Below are 23835 nucleotides of genomic sequence, written 5' to 3' on the forward strand. Positions count from 1 at the left end.
TTTTTTGTTTCTGTTGTTTTGGTGCTCTGACAAAATACCTGACAAAAGCAGGAGGAGTTTATTTTTGTTCACAGTTACAAGGTACTGCTGTCATGGTGGGGAAGACATGGTGACAGGACCGTGAAGCAGGTGGTTACCGTGTGCCTTCAACCACGGAGCCAAGAGATGAATGCTGCTGCATTCTTTTCCTCCCTTCCTTCCTTCCAGAAGACAAGTCTATAGACTGTGCTGCTGTGCACATCAGAGTTTTCTCACCTCAGCTGACTTCTAATATAGAAAGTCCCTCCTGGACACCCTGAGAGGCTTGTTTCCAGGGACTCTAGAGCTATCGAGCTGACAATATTCACAGGTCTACCCCTTGTAAACTTGACATCCACTGATTGTCTGCATAGGCTTAGGGCCACCTCATAATGAAAAATGCATCCAGTTAAAGTCTCCACAGTTTTTAACAGTCATAACACTATTTAGAAGAAGTGCAAAGTATTTTAGGGACTCAAGGGAATCTCTTCATTCTGAGATCTGAACAGTAAAAGGATGATCTACTACTGAAACTTTCCTAAACCAGTATAATTTCTACCTGTATTCTAATTATGTATACCCACAGATAGGTGGAGCTCTCATCCCTCATCAAAGAAGCTGCTTTTTGCAGTGGCTGAAGTGAAGATTACTATAGCAATATACAACTGTTCAGACCACAGAGAATAAGTGACTTCGAGGTGCCTGACTCTATCTGGTACATCTACAACATAACTCCTATCCCTAAGGCTCAGAGAACATTGGAGAAGAGGGTGCAGAAATATATTAAAAGTCAGAGAACCAAGAAGCCTACTCTGTTAAGGTTTGGTCTATTGCTATGTATTGTAATGCTAAATACCAGCCTGGCTGCTCCCAGGGATAAGAGAATCTGCCCTTACACAAGTGATGCTATAATAACTTTGCCCGACAATGTATCCCTGGTTGGTGAAATAAGAGGCTTACAGCCAGTAGCTGGGCAGAAGAGAGATGTAGGTTTGGAGTCAGAGACCACAAAGAAGGGGAGAGAGAGTGTATGAAGAGAAGACAGCATGGGTAAGGTGAGTAATGAAAATACGTCCATGAGGGCTGGTCAATTGGATTTAAGAACTGCCCAGATGGAACAGGGCAAGTTATAATTCAGGGAAATAGCTATAGCTCAGAGAATAGATATCTGCTTAGCTGTAGTGCTAATTAAGGCCTATTATAAATATAAAGTTTGTGTGTCTTTTATCTGGGAACTAAATGATCAAAGGTGGGGTAGAAACCCCAATGTGAGATTAAATATCTACCATAACACTACTCTAAGATTGTGTTTTAAAGGTTTTCAGGGAAGCTGTATCCACGGCATCTCAACAATATAGTTGCTTGAAAAAGATCTGAACAATGACAACACTAGTTGACATCCCAGCATGGATGGAGATGGAGAAAATCTCAGTTAACCAAGGTAACACAGACACACCCACAGATTCGTGTCTTCAGTGACTCTGGATCCTGTTATGCTGACAATCAAAACTGAGCATCACAAATACCAAATGACAATGACTTCTATAGGTATACATTTTGATAGAAATGCAAACTATGGTTAAGACACTATCTTAAGAAAATCATTGTCATATATTGTTAAATAATGAAATTGTGCCTTCTGCTTATGAAGAAGTACATTATTTTGAGTAAATGACCAATAAATAGATGGGAAGTTTCCAAATTACATGTTTTTTTTTTTTTTTTTAGACTTATTTATTTATTATATGAAAGTACACTGTAGCTGTCTTCAGACACTCCAGAAGAGGGCATCAGATTTCGTTATGGATGGTTGTGAGCCACCATGTGGTTGCTGGGATTTGAACTCAGGACCTTCAGAAGAGCAGTCGGTGCTCTTAACCACTGAGCCATCTTGCCAGCCCCCAAATTACATGTTTTAAAAAGAAATATGTAATATGTAGCCACTCATTAGTGAATGATGTCTTACATAAAATGTTTAATTATACAGTCTATTACAATGCATTTTTAGATAACAATAGTCAAGTTTGGCATTATATTATTTTATGCTTTGTTAATCAGAATGTCTAAAAATAATAAAACTAGAAACCATAATCTCTTATTTCATTATGTGGAAATTTACATCTACTGTTTCATATTTGCAGAACCCAGACAAACAACCATGAGACCAGTAAAAAACAAAATTATGTTGGACAGAAACAAAATGTAAAAATTGGCAATATAAAGTAAGTGAGCTTGAGTAGCACTTGATAGTTGAGAGAAATAAGTAGAATGTATAGGGTAGAAAATTTGTCCAGTACATACAAGCAGAGTCAAAAAATTGTTGCAGGTACCACAAGTAGCAGCTACTGTAGATGGTAATCAGAAAATAGTGTTTATCATGGAAAGACGAAAGCAGAAAGCATACCTTTAAGAATGTATGTACATTGATGAAAATACAGAAGCGAAAGAGACAGAACCATCATCATCATCACCACCACCACCACCACCACCATCATCATCATTACCATCATCATTAATTTGGTTTTATTTTTGAGATAGGGTCTCATGTAGCTCTGGCTGGCCTGAAACTCTCAATATAGACCAGGCTGGCCTTGAACTCAGAGATTCACCTTTCTCTACCTCCTGAGTGCTGAGATGAAAGGAATATACTACTATGCCAGCAATATAAACATCACTGATATCCATCCTTCAGGCAAAGTCTTTCATCTTGCCTCTGGTATGTGGTCTATATTGTATGTGTGTCAGTGTGCAGTCATTGCACATGAGTGTGGGTGCATGCATCTGTGTGTGGAGGGTAAACTCAGGTGGCATTTATCTTGTCTTTTGAGATAGGATTTCTAGCATGACTTGTTAATTGATGGTTAGGCTGTACTGACTGCCAGTGACCCCAGGGAGTCTTCCTTTCCAGCACTGAGATTACAGGTGTGAGTTATAATGCCTAGCCTTTTTACACTGTTTTGGGAATTGAACTCAGGTCCTTCTGATTTCATGACAAGCACTCTCCTAACTGAGGCTCTTTCCAGACTTCCTTTGCCTTATGTCTAGGGAAAGTCCAGAATAAATTTTAGTCAAAAGTATAGGTCTAGAAGTACCAATGTAACCCTGAAGTGTGGTGAGTTGAATTGGCTACTTCCTGATTGCTCTTTCCAGGCCTTTGATTCTGAATTTTAACCTTACCCAAGTATGATTTTTGGGAAATATGCAAAGAATTTTTGTGTGTGACTTTATTCCAGTCTGAAGAAATCACCTAATCAAGATGAAGTTAAAGTTTTAAATTCTGAATATTCCTTTCTATCTTAAATGTATCTGATATTTTGGCATAACAAGTTGCAAATTCATGTTGACTGTATCCACTGATTTTATATTTTCAATTTCATCTTAGCACAGTGAATTTCAGATGTGTTCTTCAGATTGGTTTTTCAAAATGGGCACTAAATAAGTAAAAACTTTCTTTAAAATTGATTGAAGGTATACTAAACATAGAAATAAATGAGTGGGATTCACTTATAATACATAAGGAGGATTTTTGTCCTTTCACTCTGTTTTTAGAGGCAGTATATTTGGCTTACCAAGCTAAGCCAAGAAGAAAGACAAATGATTCCACCCATAACTCAATTGTCAGTAAATCCAAAGTTTTTATTAATTTCTCAAAATAAAGCTAACTTCAAGACTGTATACATGTATGAATTGCATGTGTGTATATATGATGTATATGAGCACACACATAATATATATTTATATTTATATGTATGCATATAATGTATATATAACTGTAAAGAAACACACTAGGTATTAATTATTATCAGAATTCTTTGTTCAATATAATACATCATTAATTTTTATTAACAGTCCAGGATTTGTTTAGCATCATGTTTAACACTTTAAAAACCAAACAGTAACCTTTTTTGTTCTCAAGGATAGTGCTGTTAAAAAGATTTCTAACATCACTGGTTAATAATTTTTCTAAATTACAGAACAAAAATCTTCTTTTGACGTTTCATTATGGGACTTACTAGTCTATTACATTTTAAAACTGAGAATAATTAGTGCATGAGATATTCATATGCCAGTATATATAAATGGGGTCCTATCATTCTCAGGAAACCATTTGACTGACAAACATACTTATTATGGTTTCAGAAGAAAAAAGCTTATTTGACTCATGGGAAAATATCTGGGGTTTAGTTCTGTTTTTACTGCTGCTGCTGAGCATGGAATGCATGTGGGGCTCGGACAGGTGAGGAGAGGGAGAATTATTAGGGTAATGTTGATATTTGGACCTTTCTCTTTCTGTTCTAAAGTTAACAAGCCAGTGAAAGAACTTCTAATAAATATAAAAAGAGGTATTTCTTGTCCTACTACAGAAATTTTCCTGATTAGAAACATATGACTTGTCCTCCATCTTTTGAACAATTAATCTCTTCTACCATTTTCTAAGTTTATAATGTGAGTTGGCCCTGTAACTAGAATCTACAGTTTTCCTTTGATATAAGAAATAATTTTGCATTTAATGAAAATAATTGTCTTACTAAATTAATCATATGTAATTGTATAGATTGGTAAAAGTGAGAAAAGGAAGAGAGCATTTTAAGAGAACTAATACACTGGAAAAGTATATTATAATGTCAGAAGTGAGCCCTTCTTTTATAAAAATTCTATGAGGTGGATCAACATTATATAAACTTTGATATCAAATAGATGATGTATGAGGTTACACTTTTATCTGAAATATTAGAAAAAATTCATATAGTTCAATTAATAAGCTGAAAAAAAAGAATACTGATCATGGTAGTATTTCTAATATTTGGAAGATGTTAGCACAAGGTATTAAATACTATTTAAATTCAGAAAACCATGCAGAAATAACACTAAATGAGTAGCAGTAACAAAAAAAATTCAACAAAGCATAGTAAGTGATAATACAGCAAAGCAAATTGACAAAATGAAACCATTAAGGCTAGTACATTCTATAAGTTATGGGAGAATTAAAATTCTATTAGACATGACTCTTATCCAAACTGTTTAAATATCAAAGATAGAAAACAAAATTTCTAAAACTTTTGAGATTAAAAGAAGTAACACCAAGTAGAGAAAATGAAAGACACCTCACTATTACTGCTATAGTTATTATTTATGTAATGGATAAAACATCTAGGAAGTGTTACTTCAATTAAACTAACAAATATAAAGCCAAATGTCACATCTACCTAATTAAAACTTGTAAAACATCAGTAAAAGCAAATGCCAAATTCAGACAGCTTATTATGGAATAAATAAGTATGGTGAGGTATTAACTAACCCTAAGTTTCACAACGGGCAGCTTCTAGCCGGTTCCTTGAAGCTGGATCTTGGTCACACAAGGATCAATGGACAAGAAATCAGTTGAGCTGGACTAGAGCTGCCCAATTGTCTTAATAATGAATGCTCCACACTGTCTGTTAAGTAAAGAGAAAATACAGATCAGGAAGACTGAAGTGAAGAAAGAGTAAGAATAGATGAGTGCAGAACATAACCAACAGTTACTAAAGACTTGCAGAATGCGGTACTCATGAAATCAGTTTGCTAGGCGTGAGAAGCTAGCTATTAGCAGACATTCAGAATCCAGCTCTTGCTTTCCAAGAACTTACAGTCTACATTGTACACTCTCTTGTCTAGTGTCATGGTGTAGGTCAGCATGATTACACGTGATGCTACAATAGTAACTTCTATTAGGTGGATATAAAAATGTATTTTTAAAAAAAGTGTATGAGTGTCTGGCAGAAGGCTATCTAGAAGATTAACAACAAAATCAAAAAGCAATGTTTGAGTTGGCACTGATAGGATAGGCATATAGGTAATTATCAGTAAAAATCAAAGGACTTCCATGTACCCATGTTGTACTGGGATTTTTGTTGCTGTGCTGTTAACATTATTAATAGGGTGCCTGCTTGGACACCCAGCCCAGGAAAGTCTTTAAATGACTTCTGTCTCAGTAGGCTATTGACTGCAATTTTGGGAGCCATCACAAATGAGATGAATTCTACTAAGACCAGAATTAATACAACAATAATGTCTTTCTAAGCTAACAAATAACAAAAATGACTAGTTAGGCCACTAGAAACAACCTAGCTGCAACTACCTTGTTAGCACCATGGGCCTTGGCTAACTCCTTGTTTTGGAAACCAAGGCTGAACATTTCCCAGAGGTTGCAATTTCTACAGCAGCACTGTCCCATAAAATTTTCTTTGTTAATGGAAACGCTCTATATCTACACAGTAAGACACAGTAGCTATTAGTTATGCACGATTTATTTAGCACTTGAAAAGTGGCTAGATGCAACTGAGGAAATATAATTTTAATTTGATTTAATTTAAAACTTATCTGTTTTTCTAAAACCAAACTTTATAGATGGGTATTACCAGCTCATTCAATATTGCTCATTGTTACTTAGTATTATGCACTGTGACATCAGTGTAAGGTGATAAGTATTTGTTAGATGAGTGCTATCTATTGTGATAAAATACTTCTAGTCACACCTAATTTACTTAGAGCTTATTGGCTGTACCATCTATATGTTATAAATCTCTAAGGGGTTTGATGTATATCAGATTTCTTGGTTAAAGACTCAGTGTATCTAGAGAAAACAGGAAGCAGTACTACATAGCTTTATTTTATATCCTTAATACATATAATTTTGGATAGCAAACATTGGAAAGCTAAAAATTAGTTAAAAGTAAAGACTTTGGTAAGAATGTTGGTAAAAGTTAATGAAAGTGACAAAAGGGAATATATTATTTTAATTAATTAATTTACCAATTATGTTTAGATTGAGTCTTATTATATAGTCCAAATAGGCTTGAATTTGCTCTAACCTCAGTGTCCCTAGTGACTGAGATTACAGGCATGCAAACCATACTTAGCTAAAAACGTCTAGGGGCTTGAGAACACACCTAACTTTTATGAGGCTCTAGGTTCAACCTTAAGCACTGCAAAAACCCACAGTGACACAAAAATCTAAATAAATTACATTTAATTTTATACAGAATTAAGAGCATGGAAACTGAAGGTAGAGAAATATTGAAGAAATAGATAGTAACCCAACTATACAACAATTGAGCTTTGACAAAAAATGATTTTGGTGCAGTGGAGAGAGAAATGATTTTTTTATTCTTAGTAAGTTACAGAGGCATAAAAAATGGGCCTAATATATAAAGTAGACTATATGGCATTAAGGGATCAGAAAACCATTATTTTGATCTTTGAGAATATGATGGGCAAGTTAACATGTAAATGATGATGATTCTGAAATAGAAAGGATTAGGAATTTTCTATTCAGGATTTTCAGTTTGAGGAAGCTGTGGCCACCATCCATGTGGTAATGTTTTAGGATTAAGCAGGAAGAGAATGAAAGCATCAGCATCATATTAAACCATAATTAAGATATAAATGACGGACTTCCAGGGGATGATGGTGGACCAGAAGCTGCCTTTTTTTAATATGGCAAATGAGAAGTCTCAGGATAGCACACAATAGACCATTCCACAGGGAGAGAGAATATTAGAGACCACAAAAGGACAGGCAAATGTCTTGAAATACAGAAACTCTGAGGGAACAAAAGGAAAACAGCAAATGTATTTGTGGCAGGGGCACAGAAGCATCATCTAAAAGCTAACCCTGGTGCCTTGGTGAGTGCAGATGAGCAGAGTTATCCATAAGATGAGCCACAGTTCTTGAAAGCCTCAAATCCAGTAGGGGATTCTGGTGGGGCAGTAATTCCTATAAAACTAGTCAGTAGTGGTGGAGAGCTGTTGTTTCTTCATGTCCCAGAAGAGGCACTATCTTGAGAAGAAACCATTTGCTCTTTAAGATAAAGCTTCCTTGGAGGCCAGAGAAGAAGGAACAATTTTTCAGAAAGCCTAGAGTCAATTTGCCACAGCTCATGTGTGAGAAATGGCTGCTGGTTGGCCTCTTGGCTTGGCAGTGGCCATGAAGGCTTTCTTGTCTGTAGCCCTGACAATCTTGTTATCTTTCAAGATAACCACAACAGAAACTGATATCCTCGAGCCAGTAGGCGGCTAGAACTGAGGCAAGCCTTGAACATGTTTACTTCTGGTCTGAGGATTCCAAAGCCCAGGCCTGTGGCCGCTACAAGCAATCTTCTCTGTCCACAGGGTGTTCACCACTGACAAGGATGAGAAGCTGCGGAAAGGCCCTCCAGGAATACACCTTAGTGCTTCATTTACCTCTCCACCCCACTCCAGAGAAACATCGTGCCTAGGCTTAGCCACGCTATCACACACCAGCCAGTCTTTGCAGTGACTGAACCTACCCAGTCCCAGCCTGAGAAGTTAAAGGTGGTCATAGTGAGTCCTGGCAGGCAAAGGTTAGTGACTTGCAACACTGCTCAGCAATGGCCCCTCAAACACTTTAGGCACAACACCAGCCCGGACAGGACAAACAGAAGAACCCCCAACCTTAAATGACTAAAACTCTTTCAGCTGGCAGAATCCAATATCAGAGAACTTCCGGAAAAAAAGCTGCTCCAGTATATTGTTTTTCCTAATATTATTTTATTGCTTTTTAAATTTTCTTTTGTTCTATATCCTCTATTATTATTTTAAAAACACTATATATTGAATCCTTTTATTTGACCTAAATGTCCTTTTTACTTGTAGGTTTGACTTCTAGTTCTCTCCTTTTACTTCCAGTTTTAAAATAAAGTAGAACGGTTTCATGACTCCTTAAGTATACTGTGAAGCACAGTTCACCATTATGCCCTCTGTACCTAATACATAATTTGGTTTTAATGTGGGCATACTGTCATTTGATTCCTCTGAGTGAAATATTGATTTTTACATTGTGTATATCCATTGTACATGGTACTGTGTTACATGAAGACATTCCCACACAAGAGTATTTAGTGCACATTGAGCAAGCCCACATTTTTATTACTGATTGGTTCCTGTTTCAGACATTTTCACACCTTATATACATAGATGAACTTATGTGTCTATAAAATCTAGAAACCACAAATAAGAGCAAATATATGATATTTTCTGAAACTGGCTTAATCAGCTTACCATGATTATCTCCAGTTCCATCAACTGTCCACTATGGCTGAAAATTTTCATTGTGTGTGTGCCTGCACATGTACATATGTATACATTTTCTCCACTCATTATTTTAGGTTGGTTCCATAACTTAGCTCCTGGGAACAGTACTGACTATGCACTAGAGTACAAATACCTCTGAGACATGTGAACCTTTTGGGTAAATTCACACGAGTGGTATAGCTGAGTTATATTTAAGCACTTTAAAAAAAGGCAGCTCAGCCCATTTCCTATGCTTACACAGGTTTCTTTATTGTGTGACCAGTATTTTTCCATCTTGCTCTCTTCTCTTCTTCCTAACATTCTTTTGTCTTCTGATCCTTTAGCCTTTCTTTTTCCTCTTTCCCTATTTCCATTATTCACTCAGTTACTATTTATTTTTAAAAAGTTTAAATTATAAATTATGTATTATTTGTGTGTGTACATGATTGTGTGTATGAATGAAAGGATGCGTATGCTACAGCCTATGTTTAGAGGTTAGAGTACAACTTCATGTGAGTTCCCTCCTTCTTGGAGGTGTGGAGTCTTAGGATCAAACTCAAATGCTTTTACCCACCGAGATTCTCACTATTTTTTTCCTTATCCACCAAGCCCTCAGTTACTGTTTCTACTTTTACCTTACATAACTTTAAACATCTAACTGTATTTTTGCCATTTTATTTTCTTTGATCATTGGTAGATAGTTGGTTTTAATTATTTTACTTTCATGATTCGTAAAAAGTTTTTCTGTCTGGTGCTGGAGAGATTGCTCAGTGGTTAGGAACACTGAATGTTTTTCCAGAAGACCTGGATTTAATTCCCAGCACCCACATGGCAGCTCACAACTGTCTGTAACTCCACCATCTGACACCCACACCCACACACACCACACATACAGGCAGGCAAAACATCAATGCACATAAAACGAATTATTAAAAAGCTCTCTCAGCCAGGCATGGTGGCGCACGCCTTTAATCCCAGCACTTGGGAGGCAGAGGCAGGTGGATTTCCGAGTTCGAGGCCAGCCTGGTCTACAGAGTGAGTTCCAGGTCAGCCAAGGCTATACAGAGAAACCCTGTCTCAAAAAACAAACAAACAAACAAACAAACAACTCTCTCTGTCTTTTTAAAAAAGAACATCTTTTATTTATTCTTTGGCTATTTAATCCATATAATATAATGTACCCTGCTCATATCTAAGATCTCCCTCCAATCCTTCTGATGCTCCCAAATAGGTTGATCTCCTACCTTTGCATCCCCCGCTTTTGATAATGCACTGAGTCTAATTAATTAGCACTGCCAGTTAGACTATTGACTGACCATTTTGGCTTGAGCTTACGCAGGTAGGCCTAAGTGCAGCGAGCTCATGAGTGCAATGACCACTTCATGTCCAGAAGATGGCATTTCACAGCAACCCTCTTCATCCATACTCTTTCTGTCCTCCTCTTCTGTGAGGCTCCTGAGCACTGGCACATTGATATAGATGTCCCATTTAGGGCTGAGCATTCTGATCACTTATGAGTCTCTGCATTAAGTTCTTTTTATAGCACAAAGAAGCTTTTGGGCCAAAGCTGACAATACCACCTTTGCAAGGCTCACTGTGAACCATTTTCACTGACCTTTATCACCCAGGCGCAGGGAAGAGGCTTCTAGTATTCTATGTTAACTGCCCTGCTGGCTTTAACCATTTTAAAGTAATTTAGTTATTTGGGGACATGGTGTTTCCTAGTGTGTTAGTTCATTTTCCCCTTTCTTGGTGGTATTGGGGTTGAACTTCCAAGTAAGGACTGCTTACTAAAAAGACTCCCAAATAAAATCAGAAGATGTGTATCTATTATTAGCTGCACAAACCTCAACACAGAAACAAAAGAAATAAAAAATACAACATGATTCCAAAAAGTTGAAACTCTTTAATTACCAGATCCAAAGATACTGAACTAGGAAAAAAATGACAGAATTCAAATGTTTACTTGTAAAACTGATCAATGACTTAAAAGAGGATATAAGCAAGCAGGAGACTGAAGTAAGGAAATCAACTCAGGATCTAGAGAAGAAGACAGTAACATAGTTAAGGAAAGAAAGTGAAATAAACAGAAATATTAAAAATGAAAACCACAACGAAAAATATCACCAACAGATTATACCAAACAGAAGAAATACTACCAGCTGGACTTGTTTGAAGAAATACAATATTCAGACATAAATACAAAAAATTAAAGAGGAGAATGACTACGACTTTTAATAGCTATAGTAAATGATCAAGGATCAAAAGCTAAGAATCCATGGGGTAGAAGGACCCATGACAAAACTAAAGGCGCAGAAACTTAGTAACTGTATTATGAGAAAATTCCCTAAATCTATGGAAATAAATGAACACTTAAAAAAAATAAATCCTTAAGTACCATTTGTCAGTTACTTGTTGCAGCACAACAGACAATTATGGTGGAGGTTTGGAAGATCATCATAATGCCATCAGAATGGATGCTTATAAAGTTTCAGAGGGAAACAAAGACCCAACCAGGAACTTCATTTAAGCCATTCATTTTATATTCTGGTAGAGAATCTAGCTGCCTTCTGCCTGTATCTTGGGAACTTATGTAAGGCTGAATTAAAAAAAAATAATAGACTAATATCTTTGGTGGAGGAAATTTCAAGGCAGGGCATCATTCATTTTGTGGCATGATTACCTTTCAATGCTCTTATTCATATCTATAGTAAGAGAGTAAAAAGATTCAAAAAGTGAACTTTAGCAAGAAAAGTTGTGTGAGCAAATTAAAAAATATGGACTTGTAGAATACGGATAGCAAAGCATCTGTAATTGTTAAAAAAGAAACATTATTCTTCAGTAGGATAACAGGAAGGGAGAACTGAAAACAAGACTCCATCAAATGTTCCTACTTATGAAAGTGCAAATTTATGAGAGGAGATAATCTGAACTGAGACTGCTGCAGGAGGAGATCACTGCTAAACACTTCCCCCAGTAAAATAAAGAAAGTGATTTTGCAGACTTAGCCATCAAGGCATATAGAAATTGCTACAGTTGTGATCCAAGGGGGCTGGGTTCCAACCTGATGCGGCAGTAGGACTTGACATTATCTTTGAGGCCTTGGTTTTGCAGACATGAATGATGTTTCATTCAGGGGGAAGGGGAGTACAGGGTCTTGTTCCACAGATCTTTAGTGCCAATGAGGTCAGGCACTATGTGTCAGGGTCACAGTTCTTACAAAGACTCTGAGGGGATACTTTGTGGAGCTTGGTAAACTTGGTCCAAGTTGTGATGTAGACTATAAAGTGCTGGAGACCATGGATGTCTATCAAAGAAAGCAGTAGACAAAAATTGAGCCAGTCCAAGTGCATATTTATGTGTGCAGCAGCCAGCTGAGCTGGAGGGGTAGAGCTATTGGCATACTTTGGTGTCCATACTATTTCACCATGAGCTCCAGATGATGGACATGGAACTAAAGGATTTGGGGTTTTCTAGGTATATATATATATTTGACTTTGCTTTGGTTTAATCTTTCCCTTGCCATGTTCCCATTGTTCCCTTTATATGTTTTAGAACCATGAGATTTCCTGAGTCTCAGAAGAGACTCTGAACTTAACTTTTAAACAGTTTTGGAACTAATAAGGACAAAGTTGGAGTCAATACATTTTGTATTATGAGATGGCCATTAGTCTATGTGGATGAGTAGAAGATTATGGCTTAAGTCTGTGCTTGGCTATTGTCTTAGTTTGTATTTATGTGATAAAACACCATGACCAAAAGCAAATTGGGGTAGAAAGGGTTTATTTCATCTTATAACTCACAGGTCACATTACATTAAGGCAAGAACTTGGATGCAGGAACTGATGCAGAGACATAGAGGGACACTTTTACTGAATTGCTCCTCATGGCTTGCTTAGCTTGCTGTTTAAAAATATAACCAAAGACCACTTTCTTATCTAACACAAGGCACTTTACAAAACCACTTTCTAATGCAACTCAGAGGACCACCTACAATGGGATAGATCCTCCACACCAATCACTAATTAAGAAAATGTTCTACAAGCTGGGTCATTTTCTCCATTGTGCGTTCTTCTCAGATAACACTAGTTTGTCTCAAGTTGACAATAAAACACCCAACAACAAAGACAGCTGTCAAGTTGATAAGTGATAAATNTGTTATGCTTATATTGTCAATTTCACAGGATTTAGGATCATCAAGAAGATAAGCCTCTAAGATATGGTTGTCTGTGATAATCTAGATTAGATTAACAGAAGATAGAAAGACTCACCCTCAGTTTGGGTGGCACCATTCTAGAGGTAGAAGTCGCAGACTGAATAAAACAGAGAAAGCAAGTTGAGCACCATCACGAATCTCTCTCCATCCTGACGGTGACTGCAGCATGGCCTGCTGCTTCAAGCTCACAAGGCTCCTGTCTCCATGAAATCTCTGCCATGACGAACTGTGACTTCAAATTGTGCACCAAAATAAATCCCTTCTTTCTTAGAGTTTTGTCTGTTTTGTTGCAGCAATGAGACAAGTAACCAATGCAGAAGCATACTGAGGTTTCTACCTTATTTGAAGCTTCCCTTTCCAAGGTTTATATTACATGTAGTTTATAGTGGCCCCAAAACCATTAATATGGGAAAAGTCCAGAAATAATTTATCTTTTTAAAACTGCTTATGTTGTCTCAATCCAACATGTTCTGCATGTGAACTACCATACTGTTCATCATATCCATGCTGCAGAGTCTCCCAAACGATTGAGTTATATATTAGCTGTGTAATCAGATTAATGCTTGTGTGTATATATAGCATTAGGTACTATCTGAGGTTTGAGGCATTTACTGGTGTCTAGGAATAAATATCTTATGTATGGGAGCATCCATTGTGTTTTGAATAGATCATACTAAGAAATACTAATTCATTTGGAATGAAAAATAATCCCCATCTTTCATCCCTATGCTTTCCCAAAGCTGGTAAAATTACAATATTAGCAGAGTATGTAATATGGTATAAAATTCCACTGCTTACTCTCATCCTCACAGTGGAGGAAGATGTTATATAAAGAAAAGTTTAGAAAAATAATCTGTAAGGGAGTATGGTTTCATAAATTGAATCTTATGCTATGAAAGGTAGGGTGCCCATCCAAGTGGTCTGAGTTTAAGGGATAGTAAGAAAAAAAATGAGAAATGATATGTCCAATTAGGAAGAATAATAGACTGCAGAAAAAAAATGCTTAAACCATGAATGGAAACATAATTTTGATATAAAAATTAGATGTGCTATATGTTAGATTTCCCTTTAAAGGTACTTAAAAAATAGACTCTCATGTCAACTAGTACATAACTTCACACAGTAATTAATAAGAATTTCTTTTTAAGTTTTGCACATGTTTATATTTTATGTTGAACATATTCCCATTTATAGCCTCCACTTCTTTTGTATTCTCATTCCTGTACCCTGATGTTAGTCCTATCTGTTTAAACAGTTTTATTTTTATTTTATATCATATATATAAATATGATTGTATGTATCTACATAAAATTTAGGAAATATAAATGAGAGAATGAGAGAAACTTGCCCAACTTACTCAGTATGATTACTGAAAGTTGCACCCAATTAATAACTCATTCTGATTACCTTTTTAGTGGTCTTCCACCTCAGACAGCTATTTTGGCTAGTAAGAACTTATGGCAAATCCAGTATTAGAATAGCCTATAGGTGTTTGATCAAATAATCTAGGTTAAACTAAAAACAGATTGGAAAGAAATAGAAATTACTCAAAATTACAAAAAGAAATCTATCTATCTATCTATCTATCTATCTATCTATCTATCTATCTATCTATCTATATTTGGTTTTTTGAGACAGGGTTTCTTTGTGTAGCCCTGGCTGTCCTGGAATTCACTCTGTAGACCAGGCTGGTCTCCTGGTCTCAAATTCAGAAATCCGCCTGCCTCTGGCTCCCAAGTTCTGAGATTAAAGGCATGCGCCACCACAGCCTGGCCATACTATATTTCATATTCTGTTTGAAGAGGATCAATTAACCTGAAAATGAATTGGTCCAAAGGTCACCCAAGCATGTTCGATAGGTCACATCCCATGAAAGTTGCAAGCAGAATAGAGGTTACCAGACTTGGGAGAATGGCTGGTTTGAATGAGAATGGCTCCTGTAGGCTCATATATTTGAATATTTGGTCTACAGTTAATGGAACTGTTTGAGAAGGATTAGAAGGTGTGGCCTTATTTTAGTAGGTGTGTCACTGTGGGTGGGCTTTGGGGTTTCAAAGCCCACACCAGGCCCCGATCCATCTTGCTCTCTCTCTAGTCTACCTGATGTCTGTGGATCAGGACATAAGCTCTCAGGTATTATTCCAACCGCCTGCCTGCCTTCTTGCTATCATGCTCCCCTCAGTGATAATGAGGGGATTAACCCTTTAAAACTCTAAGCAAGCCCTCCAATGAAATGTCTTCTTCTATAAGATACCTTGGTTAGGGTGTTTCTTTCACAGAAATTGAATACTAAGACAATTGAATACACAGAAATTGAATACTAAGAAGTAGGAGAAGGAAGGGTAGATAAATATTGACCAATGGGTACTGATTTATAGTTAGCTAGGAATAAGAATATTTAGTGTGCCAATACAAAGTAGATAAAGATAATAAAAATGTGTGGGGGGATTACAGGCTCAAGACTAACTTGAGCTACATAATTAGATGCTGTCTTAAAACATATTCCTGGAGGCATTAATTTTTATAATAATAAAATCCCGTTACCATCAATATATGTGGAACCTGGAAATCATCATGTTAAGGAAAATAACCTAGATACAAAAATGTAAGTACTGCATGATCTCACTCTTGGAATCTAAGCATGTATGAAGTCACACATGTTTATGCATATACAATAAATACATAAATGCCAAATAAAAGGGAACATGCTTCATTCTCTCTATTCTTTTTATTCTTATAAGCAGTGGCTCTCAATCTGTGGGTCACAACCTCTTTGGCAGTCACATATCAGATATTTTTATTATGACTCATAACAGTAGCAATATTATAGTTAAGTAGCAATGAAATAATTTTATAGCTGGGGGTCACCACAACATGAAGAACTTTATTAAGGGGTCACAGCATTAGGAAGGTTGAGAACCACTGTGTAGGGGTACAGTGAGAAGACAGACACCTGCATCTGCAGGTACCTTGATTTCCCAGCCTCCAAAACTGAGAAATGAACATATACTGTGTAAGCAGTTCAGCTTACAGTACATTTGGTAGAGAAGCTTGAACTAAGGCAACTATGTGTTGAGGGAATAATTACTGGTAATAAAAATGTTGTATTTCCCTTGGTTAAAGTCAAAGTCAGAAATTACAGTTTACTAGAAACTCTGAGGAAAGAAAAAGCTATTACTAATAGTGTTTCAAGATTAAAAAGAACAGAAGTAACTAGAAATATGCTTAGACATGTAAGATCATTTCTCGAGTGCTTTCTTTGTTAGTTCAGCTTATATTTTATGACTTATTGTAGAAAGGTCAAAGATCTAAATCTTTTAAAAGAATAATTTTAAAGTAAGTTTAAAATTTATTTTTAACCAATGCATGGAAAACAAAAGTTGTATATATTAATGGAGTAATCTCTTATGATTTTCAATGTAATTGAAATGTAATTGTGTTAGGTTTAAGTTAGGATAAGCATATTTATCTTCTCTAAGATTTAATATTTCTTTAGGGTAAAAACATAAAATATTTACTTTTAGTCTTTGAAATCATAGTACATTACTGTTATGCATACTCACTCCTCTTTTCTTTCTTTTCTTTCTTTTTTCTCCTTTTCTTTCTCTCTCTCTCTCTTTCTTTCTTTGATATTTTCCTTATATACATTTCAAATGCTATCCGAAAGTTCCCTATACCCTCGCCTCGCCCTGCTTCCCTAACCACCCACTCCCACTTCTTGGCCCTGGCGTTCCCCTGTACTGGGGCATATAAAGTTTGTAATACCAAGGGGCCTCTCTTCCCAGTGATGGCCGACTAGGCCATCTTCTCCTACATATGCAGCTAGAGACACGAGCTCTGGGGGTACTGGTTAGTTCATATTGTTGTTCCACCTATAGGGTTGGAGACCTCTTCAGCTCCTTGGATACGTTCTCTAGCTCCTCCACTGGGGCCCTGTGTTCCATCTTATAGATGACTGTGAGCATCCACTTCTGTATTTGCCAGACATCGGCATAGCCTCATATGAGACAACTAGACCAGGGTCCCTTCAGCAAAATCTTGCTGGCATATGCAATAGTATCTGGGTTTGGTGGCTGATTATGGGATGGATCTCCGGGTGGGGTACTCTCTGGATAGTCCATCCTTTAGTCTTAGCTCCAAACTTTGTCTCTGTAACTCCTTTCATGGGTATTTTGTTCCCTCTTGTAAGGAGGAATGAAGTAGCCACATGTTGGTCCTCCCTCTTCTTGATTTTCTTGTGTTTTGCAAATTGTATCTTGGGTGTTCTACGATTCTTGGCTAATATCCACTTATCAGTGGTTGCATATCTAATGACTTCTTTTGTGATTGGGTTACCTCACTCAGGATGATATCATCCAGATACATCCATTTGTCCAAGAATTTCATTGTTTTTATTTAATAGCTGAGTAGTACTCCATTGTGTAAATGTACCACATTTTCTGTATCCATTCTTCTGTTGAGGGACGTCTGGGTTCTTTCCAGCTTCTGGCTATTATAAATAAGGCTGCTATGAACATAGTGGAGCATGTNTTCTTATTACCAGTTGGAACTTCTTCTGGGTATATGCCCAGGAGAGGTATTGCAGGATCCCCCCATAGTAATATGTCCAATTTTCTGAGGAACCTCCAGGCTGACTTCCAGAGTTGGTTGTACGAGTTTGCCATCCCACCAGCAATGGAGGAGTGTTCCTCTTTCTCCACATCCTCGCCAGCATCTGCTGTCACCTGAATTTTTGATCTTAGCCATTCTGACTGGTGTGAGGTGGAATCTCAGGGTTGTTTTAATTTGCATTTCCCTGATGATTAAGGATGTTGAACATTTTTTCAGGTGCTTCTCATCCATTCGGTATTCCTCAGTTGATACTCACTCCTTCTTGCTAGGTCTCAGTCTTCTTGCTCTTGTTTAACTGTAACTCAGCAGCCATTAAGCAACATTTCTACATTCTTCCTTCTCCTACTTTCCCTAGGCATGGTACCATGGTACATTGCAACTTCTGTGGGATCAACTCTCTTAGACTGTAAGATGAAATCTTGCACTACTTATGCTTTTGTTCCTGTGTTATTTTACCTAATGTAACTATTTCTACATTCTATACATGTTACAAGTAACAGGATTTCATTATTTTAAAAATAATTTTTAAGACTACTAAGGACTTTTTTTTGAGACTGTCTAATTAAGAAACTTGGGTTAGTTTTGAGCCTACAATCCTTCTGTCTCAGTTTCTTGAGTTTTGGGACATCAAGCCAGCTGTCATCATACCTGATACAAGATTTGACATTTTAATCATAAGATTATTTCTGTTTTATACAGAAATCTACATTTTTAAGCATGTTTGTTGTAGAACTCTGCACTTATGTAATGTGGTAAATTATATTTTTCATATTTGGTGTTAATTTGTTTTATCACCAGTTGTATCATTGTTTATCTAGTTTGAATAACCTGACTGGTGTTGAATGAAAGACCAAAGTACTAAATTAGAATTCAGAAGTCAGAGAGGCTGAGGCTGTAGCAAAGTAGCCAAATGCTGTCTAGCAAGCTAAAGACCTTTGTTTTGGTCCCCAGCACTATGAACAACAATAACAACAACAACAACAACCACAAGCAACAAGAAAAAAGAGAATTAGGATGATATATTTAAAGACATTCTTTCTTAGATAAATTTGCCATAAGTAAATAAAGTGACAGGATAGTACAGAAGTTCATTTGTTTAGTAAGGATCAACTTGTGATCCTCCAGGCCTGACTTCTCACGTGCTAAGATTAGAGATGTGTGCGACCATATCTAGCAACGAGAGTGTTCTTAACTATTTTAATGAATTCATGCCATGATCTCTTTCAGCAGACCACTGAAGCTATCAAAATTATTCTCACACTATTTAAATACAAAAGAAGAAATAGCTAAGATTATGTTATAGTTTGAATATGAGCTATCCTTCTTAGGCTTACTATTGAAGACTGGTTTCCAGCTTTTGACACTATTTTGGGAGGTTCTGCAAAATTTATGAGATGTGGCCTAGGTGAAAAAGTAGGCTATTAGGGATCTTTGGGGCTATATTTTGTCACAGGGATACCTTTCTCTTTTTCTGTTTCTCATCTACCATGAGATGAACAGACTGGGCAGAATCAACAGAGCCAGACTGAATATTCTGAAACCAGGGCCAAAATGTGTCCTTTCTCCCTTAAGTTGTTTATATTACATATTTTCCCCCTCAGTGGCAAAACGTATGACACAGAAGAAAATTGGTGCCAGAGGAGTGGAATTCATTGCTGTGATAAAAACCTATCACAAGCTAGGCAAGCACTACTGACTGAGCAACATCCACAGAACCTGCCTTGACTATCAGGAGACTGTTGAGCTACCCACACAGGCTCAGTAGAGAAGATTTGGTTTTCAGCTAGTAGCATTATTTCAGTAGGCTCTGAAAACTTCAGGAGGTGAGGTCTAGATAGAAGAACTATGTCAATGGGACTACGCGTCTTTGTGGGCTATATCTTGTTTTGTCCCCCAGTTCCTGTCCTCCATGGACATCACTTATTTCATCATTGGTCTAGAATCAGAGGAACCAAAGATTATGGACAGAACCCCCTGAAATCAGTATCAAGCCAAAATTGTAAAGTCTTTGAGTCTTTGTTGATTCCTTCTCACATGAAAAGTCTGATTAACATAGATAGATCAGAAGGGAAACAAAGTAAGTGTAGTGGCCATTCCTGGTTGTCAACTTGACTATATTTGGAATGAACTACAATCCAGAATTGGAAGGCTCACCAGTGACCCTTATCTGGAGGCTTGGAGATAGAAGTTTCTGATCTGAATCTTGGTATGGAGATNTTGAGGCATAGTGGCTATGGATTCCAGAAGATTAAATCTCTGAGTTCAAGGTCATCTGGGATTAAAGGTGTGGTGGAACACACCTTTAATCTGGGCTACACCTTCTGCTGGAGACAATATAAGGACATTGGAAGAAGGGAGTCTTGCTCTTGCTCCTTTGCCTGCTTGCTGTGTGAGACTGAGTAACTGCTAGATCCTTGGACTTCCATTCAAGCTACGACTGAACCATTGTTGGGAATTGGGCTGCAGACTGGAAGTCATCAATAAATTCCTTTACTATATAGACACTATCCATAAGTTCTGTGACTCTAGAGAACCCTGACTAATACAGTAAGCTATAATGTATTTTTATTTGTAGACTCTTGAGGTTTGTATATGTCTTTGGACCACTATAAGACTCAGTGTACAAGGCTGTAGAGTTTGCTCAGTGATTTAAAACACTCGTTGCTCTTGAAAAAAACCTGAATTCAATCCCTAGCACCTACATGGTGGTTCACAACCATCTGATCCAGGGGATCCAATGCCTCTTCTGATTTTTGAGGCACCAGGTACATAGGTGGTGCACATACATACATGCAGATAAAACACTCATACATGTAAAATAAATCTTAAAAATAGCCCTTAATGTAGAACCTTAGTACCTATTTTCCTTGAACCCAGAGATCAAATATAATTGGATCAGTGACACCACCAAGAATCAATATAGTACTCCTTCTTGTTACAAAGATATTGAAGACAATATATGGACCTTTAAAAAAAATCTATCACCATTAATATTTCTTTTGTAAAATTTTAATTTATATATTTTATGTTGAGTACACTGTAGTGGTTTTCAGACACACCAGAAGAGAGCATCGGATCCCATTACAGATGGTTGTGAGCCACCATGTAGTTGCTGGGAATTGAACTGAGGACCTCGGGAAGAACAGTCAGTGCTCTTAGCCACTGAGCCATCTCTCTAGCCCACCATTAATATTTCAAGGTATAAAAAGTGATGTAATGTTTTGATTGGCTCTTTGGAGGCCATTTTAGATTCAATTTCAACATGTATGGAAGAGCAAAGACAACAAAATGAGAAAGTTCACATTTTTAAAACAGCAGCAAGTATATTATGAACTTAATTAAAAGTTTATTTTCCTAGGTATTTTAGAGGATCTGATAGAGATTGCATATACTGATAGAATCTAGGTTATAGTGGTTTGATTTGTTGACTTAAGATGGAGCAAAGATAATACCCATTAAATGAAAATTATAGTTCTAGCTTTAAAAGTTGATTTTTTTCCAGGACTCAGAATACGTATCATGATATCCTTAATGTTGGGCACAACTTCCTGTAAGCCATGCAACCATAAAGGCATAACTGATATTCTGCAGTGTATTGAGTTCCTAAGCTCTGAGATGTGATATTTGAGGCATACTAAATACATTTTTGTGCTATATGTGATTTTTCTTTTTCTCTTTAAAAATATTTATTTTTATTTATGCATATTAGTGTTCTGTCTGCATGTATATATGGGCACCACATGTGTTCCTGGTATCCATAGAGGTTAGAAAAAAGTATCAAATCCCCTAGGACTGGACCTATAGATGGTTATGAACTACTATCTATAGTGGGCAATGAGAATCAAACTCAGGTCTTCTGCAAGAGCAGCAAGTGACCACTCTATCTCTGATATTTTTATCTTATGATTTTTTTTTGGGATAAATACAACTTTGTAAGATGAGAAGCATCTATGTATTGTTGCTTTTACTGTATTACATGTAAATAATTTTCTATTTGAACCAAACATTTCTGTTTACTTTCAGTTGACCATTTAAATACACTGTTTCCTTAAGGCTATGATTCTCTTTACTGTCTTAGATTTTCATAAACAAGGAAGTTTTACATAATGGAATCTATATTTCTAGTGTTTAACTACATGGTTACTATCGTATAGTTCAATGAGTAAAAATATGTTATAGACAGGCAGGAGAGATGGCTCAGCGGTTAAGAGCATGACTGCTTTTCCATAGGTTCTGAGCTCAATTCCCAGCAACTATATGGTAGTTCACAACCATCTGTAATGTGATCNAATGCCCTCTTCTGGTGTATCTGAAAACAGCTACAGTGTACTCATATTAAATAAAGAAATAAATCTTTAAAAAATATTGTACAGAATTGAAGGAACATTGTTTGACCTATGGAGAGCACAAACAATTTTAAAATCTCTTGTTTTAGAAGCTACAAATCACAGGTTTTCTCTCAGTCTTTTGTTTCCTATAGCATAACATTTTTTCTTTGTTTCACTTTATGCTTAGGACTAGCTGGATATAAGTCAACTTTAGCCTCTAAGTTGATTAATAAGAATAATGGTATTGAAATAAAAAGTGCTGAGGAACCCAGTAGTAGTATATTTCTGTAGAAACAGCATTTTTTAAGGTGTGTGGCTATTCCAACATGGAAGGAAACCTTTGTGGCACTTCAAATCCTATTCTAATTTACTTTTGAATTATACTGTTTTTCCAAAGAGTTAATTAACTACCCAATGTGGGTACTGGTCACCAAAACTGGTTCCTCTGCAAGGGCGGTACATGCTTTTAACCCCCTATTCTATCTCTCTAGCTCACATTTTCATTTTTTCAGTGGTGAAAGCATCCAAAGTTTTCTTCTAGCTTACAAAAAACCTAATTACTATGACTGATAGTTACCAAGTGTGAAACAGTACACCAGAACTTTTAATGCCAAGTATGACTTAGTACCTGTGATGATTTTACATGTCAACTTGAAATATCCCAAAATCACCTGAGAAGGGATTCTCAATCATGGATTGCCTATATCAGGTGGGTCTTTGGGCATGTTTGAGGAGATGTCTTGGTTGTTAACTTACCTAGCCTACTATGGATAGCACCATTCCCTTGTCAGGAGTACTAAGCAAATCGAATGCAAGGATGCATTTATTCTTTACTTGTTCCTCACAGTGGATGTGGTGTGAAAAGCTGCTTGAGTTCCTGAACTGACTTCCCTGAAATGATGGGCCATAACTTGAACTGTAAGCCAATTTCTCTTCAAATTTCCTCTGTCAGGGTATTTTATCATAGCAATAGCAATAACATTAGCCCAGTAACCACTGATCATTGTGCTGGTTAGTTTTAAGTGTCACTTTGATACTACCTAGAATTGCTTGGGAATTATATACACCAGGCTGGACTGTGGGTATATTTGTGAGAGAGTGCTTTGATTGTATATTGATGTTGGAAGACCCAATCCATTGTGGGTGACACACTTTAGGGGCTTATCCTTTAATTGCACAAGAGTGAAGAAAGTTTGCTGAGCACAAAGAAACAAGTAAGGAAGGACATGCTTATTATCTCTTTGCTTTTGACTGTGTCATGTAACTAGCTGTTCCTGCATTGTCTTCCTCAAAATAATGGACTGTAACTTGAAATTGTATGTTTTTAAAATGAATTATTTATTTTATGAGTATGAGTACACTGTAGCTGTCCTCAAACGCATCAGAAGAGGGCATAGGATCCCATGACAGATGGTTGTGAGCCACCATGTGTTTGCTGGTAATTGAACTCAGGACATCTGGAAGATCAGTCAGTGCTCTTAACCACTGAGCCATCCTTCCAACCCATGAAATTGTATATGTTAAATGAACTATTTCTTCCCTAAACTATTTTTTGCTCAAGGTATTTTATTGTAACAACAGAAATGAAACT

General features: G+C 36.7%; 1 protein-coding gene across 1 annotated transcript in view; it reads right to left on the minus strand.

Annotated features, from left to right (window-relative positions):
• Positions 1 to 3633: 3633 nt before the first annotated feature.
• The window catches only part of LOC110288054 (protein boule-like), a 33694-nt gene continuing 13492 nt past the window's right edge, over positions 3634 to 23835 (minus strand). Inside the window, exon 5 of the mRNA XM_021154509.2 lies at positions 3634 to 5453. Coding sequence (XP_021010168.1) covers positions 5430 to 5453 — 24 coding nt within the window. The 3' untranslated portion in view covers positions 3634 to 5429. The remainder of the gene's footprint in view (positions 5454 to 23835) is intronic.

This window comes from Mus caroli, unplaced genomic scaffold (assembly GCF_900094665.2).
Source record: "Mus caroli unplaced genomic scaffold, CAROLI_EIJ_v1.1 scaffold_11766_1, whole genome shotgun sequence".
In the NCBI taxonomy this organism is placed as follows: Eukaryota; Metazoa; Chordata; class Mammalia; order Rodentia; family Muridae; genus Mus; species Mus caroli.